Genomic DNA, 13206 nt, shown 5'->3' on the forward strand with positions numbered 1-13206 from the left:
CAGGGGGCCTGGCAGGGGCGGTCTCCCCTCGCTCAGCTCTGGCTGCAGTGCATTAACCTGGAGCCAGCAGGTACTTCCAGGCGCAGCTGGGTGTGCAGGGGTATGGGGGAGAGGCTAAAATGGGCCAGGCACAGGCCCCTGTTTTAGTCAGTCCTGTGCTCCACCCCAGAGGCAGCTGCATCCTCATGGACAGGAGAGCTGGCGGAGACTTTCTCTTTTTCCAACTTCTGCCCGTGAAGCCCCTTTGCCCCCAAGCATCCCCTGCCTCGTGCAGCTCCTTGACCCCCAGGACGTCTGGCCTTGGCCCCCCACTCTGTCAAGCCCAGGGTGGGGGGCAAAAAGCACCCGCTGCAGCCAGCCGCCCCCCTGCTGTGGAGCAGTGGGTGGGTGAGGAGCCTGGGGGAAGAGGCCGGAGGAGAAGTGGGTGGTGGCGAGACGTCGGGGACCAGGCTCCACAATGCCGTGAGTTACAGCCAAGGGCAGCTCCCAGCCACGGGGCCATGGCAAGACCCACACGGCTCCTGCTCGGAGCGTGAGAGCCTGGGAGCCCCGAGGGGCCCCTCATAGGGGGTTGCAATGGCCAGATCCCCCCGGGACATCTTGCTGCTGAAGGCAGGGCAGCTGGGCCACCCAGCCCAGGGAGGGAGGAAGTTTTGCCTTTGGGAGCCGACCTGCTGTGGTGATTGTTCTCCATTTATTTCAGCGTTGCGGCGAAAAGCTAGAGCCTGCGTAACCCCCGTGCGGCGGGCTCGGACCCGGCATGTGGGGAGCTCAGGGTGGAGCCTCCCAAGCTGGCTTCTCTCTGCAGCTGCTGAGGAGGCTCGGTGGTTCTGGCAGTGGGCTGGGGGCCACCCCCCAGCTGTGGGGCTGGGCTGGGGCAGAGCACACCTTCCCCGGGACAAACAGCTGCTGTTTAGAGGGACTGAAAGATTCTGGCTGGAAATAACTTCACCCCCGGCCACAACCTCTGACTTTCTCATTCTCAGGGGCCCCCTTGTCTTTAAAATGACTTTCCTAAGCCCAGCCTGCCCCTCAAAGGCCTTTCTGAATCCGCACAGGCAGGACGCTCAGGCTGGGACTGTCCCCTGTGGGCGCTGTGCCCAGTTTAACCCCACAAAACGCTTTTAACCCTGCGGTGGGAAGCGAGTGGAAGAAGTGGGGCTCTGCTCTGCCCCTGGGCCTGAACCGTCAGCCTCCAGGCACGCTGAGACGCATCTCGCATCGCAGCCTGGGCCCTGCCTGGCTCTGTGCGCCTGGCCCTGGGAGCAGGTCCCAGGCTGGCCTCCTGGGCCCGTCTTTGGGCAGCAGCTGTAGCAAGAGGGAGGGGAAGAGGCTGCTCTCTGCCATCCAGGCGGGCAGCTCAGGGCCCCCGGGGTGTGGCTGGGGCTGTGCCAGAGGAGCTCTCTGGAGGGCACCGGAGACGCTGGGCCAGGAAAGCGGCTGCCGCGCCGGGTTTCCCAGCTGGGAGGAGAGGCCAGGGTGTAATAGAGGCCCTCCTCGTGATACAGTTCCTGGCCGCGGTGGGTGTTGGGGGGTGAGGCCTGGGGGCCCCAGCCTGGGTGATTCAGAGGTAGGGTGGGAAGTGGGGGGGCACTCTCCCTCCCCCCCAACCAGTGCTGACCCCCCATGCAGCACTATGGGGTGCTGTGGGGCAGGGGATCTGGTGCGGAGGGGTCTGCCCCCCACCCCCCACTGGCAGTGCTGCCCCAGTGCCCTGGGATGTGACCCTCCGCCATGGGGCACTGCACTGATACCACGGCCGGGCCTGCAGGGCTGGAGTCTCTCTGGGCCGTCCTTCCTGCTAGGACAACAAGCAGTCCTGGGGCGCTGTGCAGACCAGCAGCTCTTCCAGAGCACAAGCGTTCGGGGGCAAAGACCCACCTCGTCGGATGCATCTTCCCCCAGGAAGGCTCATGCTGCAAAATTCGCTAGTCCATCAGGTGCCCCAGGAGGGCTTGTTGCTTTTGAAGATGCAGCCGCACTCGCCTCCTGCTCGGCTGCTCATCCTGCGAGGGAGATCAGTCCTCATGCCTTAGCATCTGCTGCCCTCCTGTGGCCACGGCCCTGCAGCCTGTCTCTGCTGCTGAGTAATCCTGGAGCTGTGGGGCTGAAAGGACCCCGGCTAGCTAACCCCAGCTGCCCACAGCGACCCTCAAGCGGCCCTGGCAGGGGTTTGTTCCACCCTTCCTTAGAAACCTCCTGCAACAGGGACTTCACGCCCTCCCTGGAGAGTCCCGGCCAGAGCTTTGGGTGCTGGAGAGAGAGTATTTTTTCTAGTGTCTAACCCAAGTCTGCAGGGCTTAATTTGTGGTGGGCAGGGCAGGGCAGGGCAGGCCGGCCCCTCTGGGCTTGCAGCATCAGTTACAAATGTCCAATAATTGCTTGAGTCCCAGCTTTTTCATTAGGGTTTGAGTCCTGGCAACCTCCCTTACAGCCACCTAATCTCATTGCGTCTTCCCTACTGTCAGGGGACGTGAAGAGAGCCGGCGGAGGCCAACAGCCCTTCGAGCGCCTCAAGACAGTTGCCAGAAAATTAGGTGACTGGGCAAGAAAATGGTGGATGAATTTTAGTGCAATAAATGCCCATTGGGAAATATCCGCTGGCTTATGCATAAAAATGAGGCCTAAACGACCACTCACGAGGGAGAGCTTAGAATCCTCGCTCTGAAAACAGTCACTCCGGGTGCTGCAGCCGTCAGAAAACCAAACCCAATGCTGGGAATCGTTTCGAATCAGCATCGAAGAAGAAGATTGAGAATATCTTATTCATCATCATCATCAATAACCGTGGGCTCAGCGCCTGTTGGTGTCTCCTGCCTCTCTCACTATTTCCTTCCTTCTTTCCCTGTCCAGTGCGGACTGGCTTAGTTTCTGTAGACCAGCTCCACACCAATCTACTATATCTCATTGCCCCTGCATAAATCCAGGGTACACCCACATCTCAAATACTGCGTACAAGTGCGTTCACCACATCTCCAAAAAGAGATCTCGTCCTTGGGAAAGGTTCAGAAAAGGACAAAAAAAAAACGGTTTGGGTTTGGAATGGGCCCCTGTGGAACAATTAGTTACACATGTACAGAATGGGGAGAGACTGTCTAGGAATGACTACAGCACAAAGGGATCTAGGGGTTATCATGGACCACAAGCTAAATATGAGTCAACAGTGTGATGCTGTTGCAAAAAAAGCAAACGTGATTCTGGGATGCATTAACGGGTGTGTTGTGAACAAGACACGAGAAGTCATTCTCCCGCTCTACTCTGCGCTGGTTAGGCCTCAGGTGGAGTATTGTGTCCAGTTCTGGGCACCGCAGTTCAAGAAAGATGTGGAGAAATTAGAGAGGGTCCAGAAAAGAGCGACAAGAATGATTTAAAGGTCTAGAGAATGTGACCTATGAAGAAAGGCTGAAAGAATTCGGCTTGTTTAGTTTGGAAAAGCGAAGGTTGAGGGAAGACGTGATAGCAGTTTTCAGGTATTTAAAAGGGTGTCATAAGGAGGAGGGGAAAAAACTTGTTCTTCTTGGCCTCTGAGGAGAGAACAAGAGGCAATGGGCTTAAACTGCAGCAAGGGAAGTTCAGGTTGGACATTAGGAAAAAGTTCCTAACTGTCAGGTTGGTCAAACAGTGGAATAAATTGCCAAGGGAGGTTGTGGAATCTCCATCGCTGGAGATATTTAAGAACAGGTTAGATAGATGTCCATCAGGGATGGTTTAGACAGTACTTGGTCCTGCCATTGGGCTGAACTCGATGGCCTCTCGAGGTCCCTTCCAGTCCTAGTATTCTGTGATTCATATGAAGAGCGATTAGAGAGGCAGGGATTTTTCAGCTTAGAAAAGAAGAGACCAAGCTGGGAGATGATTGATTTTATCGACCTGGTGACTGGTGCAGAGGAGGTGAATAAGGAAACGTTCTTTTACTTGTTCCCAGAACGCAAGCGCTAGGGGCCACCAAATGAAATGAACGGGCAGCATGTTGTAAACAAACGAAAGGCCGTATTCCTTCTCACGAGGCGCAGTCTACCTGTGGAACTCCTCGCCAGAGGGGGCTGCAAAGACCAGGACTTCAACAGGTTCGAAAAGAACTAGGTAAGTTCATGGAGGATAGGTCCATCCATGGCTGTTAGCCAGGCTGGGCATGGCTGGAGTCGCTGGCTTCTGTTTGTCAAAACCTGGAGATGGATGGCAGGAGAGGGATTGCTTGGTGTGATGTGGTTCAGGGTCCCCGAGCTCTGCACCCCATCCGCAGGCAGGAGTGACTCTCACCCAGCAGGTAGAACAGGAGGTTTATGAGGCGCCAGAGCCCAGCTCAGCACAGAGGGGTCAATACAGCCGGCAGAGACAGTCATTCCAACCCGTCCTGTGTAGAGGAGCCCGAGGGGTGCCCCTCTGGGGTGTAGCTTCCCCCCTTGCCAGGCTGGCTCCTTCCAGCTCCCTCTCCCCCAGCCTCTAACTGCCGCCTCTGATTCAAACCCAGCTCAGCTCCTCCCTGCTCTGTGCTCAGGGCAGAGGTGTTACCTGCCAGCCTGGGGTACAGCCCAGGGGTCATCCTTAGCCCTGGGAGCTGCTCTGCCTGTCACACACATCCAGCCTGACTCACACGCCCCCCCACCCCACTCCATCACACTTGCTATCCCCTGTTCTGTTTGCTCCCTCTGGGGCACCTGGCCTTGGCCACTGGGGGAAGACAGGACGCTGGGTTAGACAGGCCTTTGGTGTGACTCTGTGTGGCCGTTTGTATCTTCTTGTCAGGTTCCCCCCACCCCTCAGTTGTCTTTTCTTCAGACTAAATGGCTGCTCCTCCGAGTTGTGATTAGGGCATTCGGTCCCCATGTCCCCTAAAGCCGGTGGCTGGGGTTTGACCTCCCCAGAGCTGAGAGGGGGTGGGACAAACCCTCCTAAACCTTGGGTGATTCTCACATGGTCGTGACCCATGTTCGGCCTGTGACTGGCTGGGACCCTCCGCTCCCTTTCCGCCATGCCACCTTCTGGCTGCTAGCTCCCCGACTCGTCCTGGTGTTGTAAGGGCTGGGAGGGTCCTAGGAGCTTGTCTCTCTCCTGGGGCTTCTCCATCCCCAGCTTGCGGGTTGACTCTTTACCCAGCTCTGGCCGACCCATGGCTGGGCAGTGCCAGGAGCAGCGGGGCAGAAGTAAGCAAGGGGAGGATGGAGGGTGAAGGGGACTGTATCCCCTGGGGGAGAGGGGGTCTGGGGCTGGGGGGCTGTGACAAAGCTCGGGGAGATCCCAGAGGGGGACACAGATGAGGTGGGATAATATGGGGCCCGACCGGGAGCCGGTTGGAATCGTTTTGGGCTCTGATGAGGCTCCAGTGAAATCCTTTCCCGGCTGAGCCCTCCTGCCGTGACACCCTCAGCCTCTTGTGAAGTCACAGCTGGACTCTCGTGAGGTCACAGTTTCCTGTTCTCTCTTACCCGGCGCTCCCAGGCGAGGAGCGGGCAGCTGGGGATGGGGAACGGGGCCTCCCTGGAGCTCACCTCCTCGCCCGGGGGAGCCTGCCGCTGGCACCGGGAGAGACGGGGGCTGTTTGGGTGCTGCCAACCTGGCGTCTGCATCGTGAGTGGCAGCTCAAGTGGGCGGGGGGCACGCGCAGGCCTGGCAAGAGAAATCTGGGGGCCCTTCCCATTTCTCTCTCTTTGCACCGATGCTTCAGGGCTCCCCGAGGCTGGAGCCTTGGTGTAATCCCCCCCAGGCCTGATCGGCGCTCTGCCTGCCCAGAGATGCACTCTTGGTGGAAGGCCTGCATGATGCAAACACATGCAAGATGTTCACAAGCACAAGCACTGGCCGGCCACGAAAACTGTTCCTGTCCCGGGAACCTTCCAAGAGCGGCAGTTTCCCCTCCCAGCCCCTGGCCAGCTGGAATCCTCAGAAATGTCTGTGACGCAGGGGTGGGGACAGATCTTTGCCTGTTTATTCTGACCCCTGACGGAGGTGGGTAATTGCACAGCCAGGCCTTGTTATTTCCGTGGTGACTGTGCATCGTTTTTCTCACCTTTCGCTCCAATTCCCAGCAGAACAGTCGGTTGAGAATTGGAACGAAAACACTTTGTTTTGTTTGAAAATGTCCAAATAGCGTCAATGATTTTTCCGGTTGAGAAACCTGATTAAAATGGGCCTGTTCCCTCTGAGAAGGTGGATTTCAAAGGATGGATGTTCTTCTGATGACCAGGAGTTACTTGCTCAAGGTTCCGGTTGGGCGCGTGTGTGTGTGTTGGAGGAGGATGTACTTGTGGAGTGCAGGGTGTGCTGAGCGTGTTGTCTGAGGGGGTCAGGAGCTCCGTGGAACTTTGCTCTGTTTCTGACTTAGTGAGCGGATGTAACCCAATATATGCATAGACAGGCGTTAGGCCGTACTTGGCGGGTGGGGGACTCTGTCCTGGAAGAATAGACGTGCCTCTTCGTCATGCATCTGATGAAGTGGGTCTTTGCCCACGAAAGCTCATGCTACAAAAAATCTGTTAGTCTGTATGGTCCCACGCGACTTCTCCTTGTTTCTGCCGATACAGCCACCCCTCTGATACTTACCCTGGGAAAATGCGTGATGGGGTTCCTGGTTAGTCTGGTTCAGCCAAAACAATGAGGAGTCCTGTGGCACCTTCAGAGACTGAAACCTTTGTCTTGACAATGCTGCGGGTCTCCTTGTTTTCTCTGGGGAAGGGACCCTGCCAAAGATTTGGCGTCTCCATGGATAATTGGCTGTGACCAAAAGGGCTCAAGCGGAGAGAGAGAGAAAGAGCATCTCCCCCTCTGTATCGGTCGCTGGCAGGATCCTGGTTGGAATCCTGTGCCCAGATTTGGTACCTGGAATTCAAGGAGGTCGATACGTTGGAGAGGGTCCAGAGAAGAGCTGAGAGACTCCTGAAAGAATTGGGGAAAAGGCCTTACAGCAATAACCAGAGGCTACAGACGCTGGCCCAGCCTAATAGATTGCGATCAAATCCCCCCAGACCTTCTCTGTAGGTATGGAATCCCAGAACCCCAGGCTGGAAGGGACCTCAGGAGGCCCTTACTTCTATCTGGCTTGACCCAGAGACGGTCTCGGGGTGATCAGTCTATGGGTACCTGCAGCGAAGTTTCAGGGGTGACCGTCTGTAGGTTGGAGGGATTTGGATGTATTGAGTCTACACCAGACGAGACCGAGGGGTGATTTGATAGTGGCCTTCAACTCCCTGCAGGGGGGCTCTGAAGAGGACGGTGAGAGGCTGTTCTCAGAGGTGACGGGTGGCAGAACAAGGAGCAATGCTCTGAAGTTACAAGAGGGGGAGGTGTAGCTCGGATATTAGGAACATCTCTTTCCCCAGGAGGGTGGTGACACACCAGAATGTGTTGCCTAGAGAGGTGGTGGAAACGCCATCCCTAGAGGTTTTTAAGTCCCAGCTGAACAAGGCCCTGGCTGGGATGATTTAGTTGGGGTTGGTCCTGCTTTGGGCAGGGGGCTGGACCCAATGGCCTCCTGAGGTCCCTTCCAGCCCTGGGTTCTGGGATTCCATACCTGCAGAGAAGGTCTGGGGGGGATTTGATCACAGCCTGTTAGCCAGGCTGGTGCCCACAGTCTCTGTTTTCCAGAAGCTGGGAATGGACGGGATGGACCATGTGGTGGTTCCCTGGTCTGTGCGCTCCTCCGGGGCAGCGGCCATTGGTGAATATCGGCAGACCAGAGACTGGGCTGGAAGGATCCGGCGCGGCCCTTATGTCGTGTGATTTCTCTTTCCCTTCTCCTGTTCCCTTTCAGACCCCGATGGCCCCCAGCTCGGCGACCCCCTCTAGCGCCGGAGACCTGAGCTCCCCGCGGCCTGGCTTCGCGGCACCATCCCCCCAGGCCGGCAGGAGCTGGAAGGAGAACTTCCACTACCGGGACCGGCGCTTGTCCCTTGCCGCGCTGCAGCGGGTGGAGACCTTGCTGGCAGAGCTGAGCCGGGTGGTCTCCCAGGAGGCGGCGCTCCAGCAGGGGGACCAGGGCAGGGCCGCCCTGGGGCATCCGAGGAAGTGGCGACCGAGGGACTGCGGGTGTGACGGGGAATAAAGAGGAGACTATTCAGAGGCTGGCCCTGGAGCGTCCGTCTTGCTGGGGGCCGTTGCGGGCGGTGGGGGGAGAGGGAGGCGCCCTGGCATGGCTGGGGAGCAGAGGCTGGGGGCAGGGGATTTTCTGGAGCTGGTGGAGGAGTGGACGGGGGTTGGAAGCAGGCGGCGGAGTGGGGAGGGGAGCTGATTTTGAGGGGGGTCAGAGAGTCCCCGGGAAGGGGTTGAGTTTGGCGGAGGGGGACCCGTGTGCGGGACTGGAACGAGGGTCTGTGAGGGGGAGGGAAGCAGGCATGGGAAGTGGGGGTTGGGGAGTGGAAAATGGAGCGGAGCCGCCCCCGCCCCCCCACCTGAGTGCAGCCGGACAGCCCCTGGCTGGCTCTGAGGTCACAATTCCCTGTGGGTGAGCGGCGTCTCTCCCCCTGGCATCGGGGGGCCAGGCAGGCAGGGAAGGGACCCTGCCATGGGGGGTGTGGCCTCTCGGAGGAGGGGGCAGGAAGGGGGAATGCAGGGGCCTGGCCTGCTGAGTCGCTGGTGGCGGGGCCAGCAGGGGGTGAGCGAAGCTGGGGGACAAAGTCTCCCTTATGTGTGGGTCTGCCCCACTGTGCCCTCAGTAACCCAAATCCCCCCACTTCTCTTCCAGCCTCAAGAGGAGATGCTCAGCCCCTCGGATAACCACCTGGAGACCTTGTCCTGGTGGGCGGCTCCAGCTCGGAGACTCCGGCGCCCTGCATCCAGAGCCCTGCCCCCTTCTGCCACTGCCACCTCCTTGCTGTGGGTGGCTGGAGATGGGGGCGAGCGGGAGGAGAATTACCGCTACCACCGCCTGGCAGGCAGCACGGTGTCCTCCGCAGAGCCCGTGGAGGGGTTCCCACCCCTCGACCGCCGGCAGGTGCCCAGAGGCCCGGCCCACGGGCCTCCGCTGCCGCTCCAGTACCTGGCCTATGCCCATGTGCGGGGTGAGGGACACTTCATGCTCCATCTCCCACCCTACCGCCATGGGGACTGGTGAGAAGAATAAAGGCCAAGGAGGACGATACCCGGACAAGAGCCTGGTTGATGTACCACCTCCGTTGTATCTCCGATCAAGCTGGCTTGCTACGGTTCATTGGTGGTGGGAGAGGCCTGTTTTGGGTCAAAATGGAAGGGAAACTTCCTCTGAGATGTCGATGACTCACCAACATGCTAACCTACCACTCGTGTTCACGCCAGCTGTACAGGTGCTTGCCAACCTCTCCTCCCGGGCAGGTCACCCTTTCTGCCGTGCCAGGTGGGAGAACTTCCTTCCTCATGGTTTGCTTTATTTGTCCTCCCAGTCCTGGGGCCTTCTGTGATGGAGTAGGGGGGGTGCATGTGTGAGTCAGGCTGGGTGTCTGAGACAAGCAGAGCAGCTCCCAGTGGCTAAGGATGACCCTGGGGCTACAACTGGCAGGTAACACCTCTGCCCTGAACAAAGAGCAGGGAGGAGCCGAGCTGGGTTTTGAATCGGGGGTGGCAGTTAGAGGCTAGGAAAAGGGAGAGCTGGAAGGCAGCCAGCCTGAGGAGGGGGAAAGCTACACCCCAGAGGGGCACCCCTCGGGGTCTTCTTCCCAGGCCGGGTTGGAAGGACTGTCTCTGGCTCCTGTACTGTCGCTTCTGTGAGAAACTGGACATCTGTTGCCTAATAAACCTCCTGTTGTACCTGCTGAGTGAGAGTCACTCCTGCCAGCGGCCGGGGTGCAGTGCGGGGGGACCCCTGCACCCCATCACACCTTGGGGATTTGATGGGTTGTGGACCTCAGCGCTTTCTCGGTGACAATGAAATGCCTATCCTGGTAATTTCAGAGGCGTCCAAGGACTCTTTGGGTTGGACGTTGGCTCTGGGGGAGACCGGAGTTCTGGTTTGCAAGACATCCCCCGATTTCCAAAATCCCTTCCCTTCCGAAATGGCAGGAGACCAATTTCAGCTTTGCTCACATCACAGTTTTTAGGCTCAATCACAGTGTTGAATTCTGGGTCTTCCCTTTTAGAAGCTGTCTGGTTTGTGGTTGTTCTCTGTTGGTTGCACTTTAATTGTGCATTTTGGTTTCATTCATTACTTTGCAGCAGTCATTTCCACTTCCTTTTTTTTAAAACATTTTTCATTTCCTCATCTGTTCTCTGTCTTGTGATTTTTTTTTCCTGTTTTTCTTTTCTCTCATGTTTGATTCATCCTTTAGCTAAATGGTCGTATTTTTCACAATTTAAAAACCTCGTCTTTGTAAATCTTGTTTTCACATGGCAAAAAAGTCAAATATTCAAAGAAAAGTTTGAAAAAGCAAAAATAAGGATGTCCCCAAACTCGAGAGAATGAGGTTGTGTGTGTGTGGGGGGGGCTAGTGCGTTAGCATTTTTTAACATTGTACGCTTTGCTCTTTTTCTTTTTGGAGCAAACAGTCCTGTTAGCATTGTTCAGCCTCCCAACACCTTACAGAAATCTGCCTCTATTACCTTTTTCCTCCACACCTTTGGAGCATAGCTAACCAACCAATGTCAAGTATTCACCAGGCAGATGCCTAGGAAAACAATCAAAAACTAAAGTGGCCTTAGTAACACAGAGGAAGCCGTGCTAGTCTATACACTATATAGTGTGTGTATGTATGTATGTATATATTTTTTTTTTTTTTGTTTTGATAGTGAATAGACTAGCACGGCTTCCTCTCTGTTACTATTTATTGTATGGTGTAGCCACCAGATGGCAGCCCCAGATAACAGAGAACAAGGCCGCTTTAAAAAAATATATATACTATATAAAGTGGCCTTGTTCTCTGTTATCTGGGGCTGCCATCTGGTGGCTACACCATACAATAAATAGTAACAGAGAGGAAGCCGTGCTAGTCTATACACTATCAAAACAAAATAGTTTATTAGGTGAGCTGTCGTGGGACAGACCCACTTCTTCAGACCATAGCCAGACCAGAACAGACTCAATATTTAGGGCACAGAGAACCAAAAACAGTAAGCAAGGAGGACAAAGATAATCAAGGTGATACTTGGCTCAATCTAATTCTTGACCTTCCCCCCACCCCTCCACTCTCTGATTTGCTCACCTTGATTGTCTTTCTGATTTGTCCTCCTTGCTTACTGTTTTTGGTTCTCTGTGCCTTAAATATTGAGTCTGTTCTGGTCTGGCTATGGTCTGAAGAAGTGGGTCTGTCCCACGAAAGCTCACCTAATAAACCATTTTGCTAGTCTTTAAAGTGCTACTTGACGGCTTTTTTGTTTTCATACAATAAATGTTCACTGCTTCAAATTACAGTTGTCCCAGTTCAGTAAGGTTTTCATCTGAGGAAGTGGGTTTTACCCAGGAAAGCTCCTGTTCTAGTACCTTTGTTAATCCCTAAAGTGCCACAGGCTTGCTCGTTCTCAATAAATACAGCTATTCCTCCGCACACAAACGCACACTTTGGGTAGTTAGTTTGAGCGTCCCATCACACTTGAGATCATGGCTCATTTCCATGAGAGCTGAGGTGTTTGAGGGGCAGTTCTGGGCAGGGCCTAATCTGGACTGTGTCTATCTGAAAAGAACAAAAGGGCTTGGAAAAAGTACCTGAACATAAAGGACTTCAGGAGCTCATGGCGTTTGGCTTATCAATCACACGACTGAGATGACTTGGTGACAATCATGGGGGAAAATACCAGGAGCTGAGGAGCTCTCGAAAGTAACAAAGACAGACATAGCCAGAACCCAGGCCAGTGCGGGGTGGATTTGAGGATGAGGGAAGATAGGTTAGACAGGTGATGGGGCTGTCCTCATCCTCAAAGGAAGCCTGCCCAACTTTCAAAAGACAAGCCTGGGAACTCCCCTCTGTGGGCATTAGGTCTAGGGGTTGACAGTCATGGTAGGAAACCCCACTTCCCATCAGAGATCTCAGCCATATTGGAGTCTAAAAAGCCCTGGCTCCTTCTGCCAGACTCTTGTATCCATAACCCTACGCAGCTTGTCGTCCATCAGTACCTCTGCCTGAACATCGCAGAACACTAGAACCAGAAGGGACCTCGTGAGGGCACCGAGTCCAGTTCCCAGCCCTTGGGGCAGGACCAAGTACCATGCGGATCATCCCTGTCAGCTATTTATCCAACCTGTTCTTCAGTATCTCCCTAGGCAATTAGTTCCAGTGGAGAATGTTAATCATTTTAGTTGCTCTTCTCTGGACCTTCTCCAACTTCTCCACATCCGTCTTGAAACGTGGTGCCCAGAACTGGACACCGTACTCCAACTGAGGCCTAATCAGCGCAGAGTGAGGGGGAAGGAATTATTTCACATTCCTTGCTCACGACACTCTCGTCAAGGCAGCCCAGAAACCGGTTTGCTTTTTTGTTTTTGCAACAGGCTCCACTACCGCAATCCTTTGAAAGAAGTTCTCCCTGGAGAGATCTTCCGAAGAAACTTCTTTTGAAAGGTCTCATCCACAGAGCCCCTGCTCTTTCGAAAGAATTGGCCAGGGATTTAAAAATATCCAGCCCCAGGAGGGACCTGCTCTTTCAAAAGAAAGGGCCCCGGAGCATCGACACGAGCTTCTTTTTGGGAAAGGTGCTGCTCCTCATCTGGGAGAGGAAGCCGGCTGCTGGGAAAAGGGCCGCGTTCTTTTGCTCTCGGAGGGAAAGAGTGCGTTTTGGGTGTAGACACTCTGCAGGCTTTTTGGAAAAAGGCCTGGCTTTTCCAAACAATCTTGCTCGTGTAGCTGCAGCTCATGACGCTCCTGTTAACGCATCCCTGCATCATTTTAAACATCTCCCTACTCAAGATTCTCTTCGTTGCTTTCTTCTCGGTCTACTGGGAAGCACCATGGTCATCTTCGGCCCCCTGAAGTGATACCCATATTCTGCCACCATTCTCCGTCTTGAAAATAAAACGAGCGTGGTTGGGAGATGGAGACGCACAGCCCGTTAGCTTCTCCCCAGGGAACGGAGAGGCACGACATCGCCCTGCTCTTCTCCTAGACTTTCGGAAGAAAGACACAGAAGTGATATTTTCAGAGTGTTGGCAGCAGAGCTCGTTAGCTAATTGGTCTCGGGGGGGCCAGCCAAAAATGGGAGACAAGGATACCAGATGCTGCCTTCATTATAAATGAGAACTGAGCAGGAGAGAGGTTGTTTGATACACACCAGGCTTACTCCCATGATCTGTTACCTAGAAGGGCATAGATAGGG

The 13206-nt window shown here is 55.2% G+C and overlaps 1 protein-coding gene across 2 annotated transcripts; it reads left to right on the forward strand.

Annotated features, from left to right (window-relative positions):
- Positions 1-3253: 3253 nt before the first annotated feature.
- LOC142005013 (uncharacterized) lies at positions 3254-9684 on the forward strand. 2 transcript variants are annotated; one of them, XM_074982692.1, is made up of 3 exons: positions 3254-4083; positions 7748-8022; positions 8678-9684. In XM_074982692.1, the coding sequence occupies exons 2-3, from the start codon at positions 7754-7756 to the stop codon at positions 9366-9368; spliced, it is 960 nt and encodes a 319-aa protein (XP_074838793.1). In that variant the 5' UTR covers positions 3254-4083; positions 7748-7753; the 3' UTR covers positions 9369-9684. The 2 variants fall into 2 exon arrangements, with proteins under 2 accessions (XP_074838793.1, XP_074838792.1); XM_074982691.1 differs by lacking the exon at positions 3254-4083 and having other exon boundaries at positions 7428-8022.
- The last annotated feature ends 3522 nt before the right edge of the window (positions 9685-13206 follow it).

Source organism: Carettochelys insculpta, chromosome 32 (assembly GCF_033958435.1).
Source record: "Carettochelys insculpta isolate YL-2023 chromosome 32, ASM3395843v1, whole genome shotgun sequence".
NCBI classification, from domain to species: domain Eukaryota; kingdom Metazoa; phylum Chordata; order Testudines; family Carettochelyidae; genus Carettochelys; species Carettochelys insculpta.

Excerpts from the sequence above, each read along its gene's own strand:
- LOC142005013 (XM_074982691.1), top strand. The coding sequence starts at position 7,607 with ATGTGGTGGTTCCCTGGTCTGTGCGCTCCTCCGGGGCAGCGGCCATTG. Across the intron at positions 8,023-8,677 it reads TGGCGACCGAGGGACTGCGG|CCTCAAGAGGAGATGCTCAG; the intron begins GTGTGACGGGGA and ends CTTCTCTTCCAG.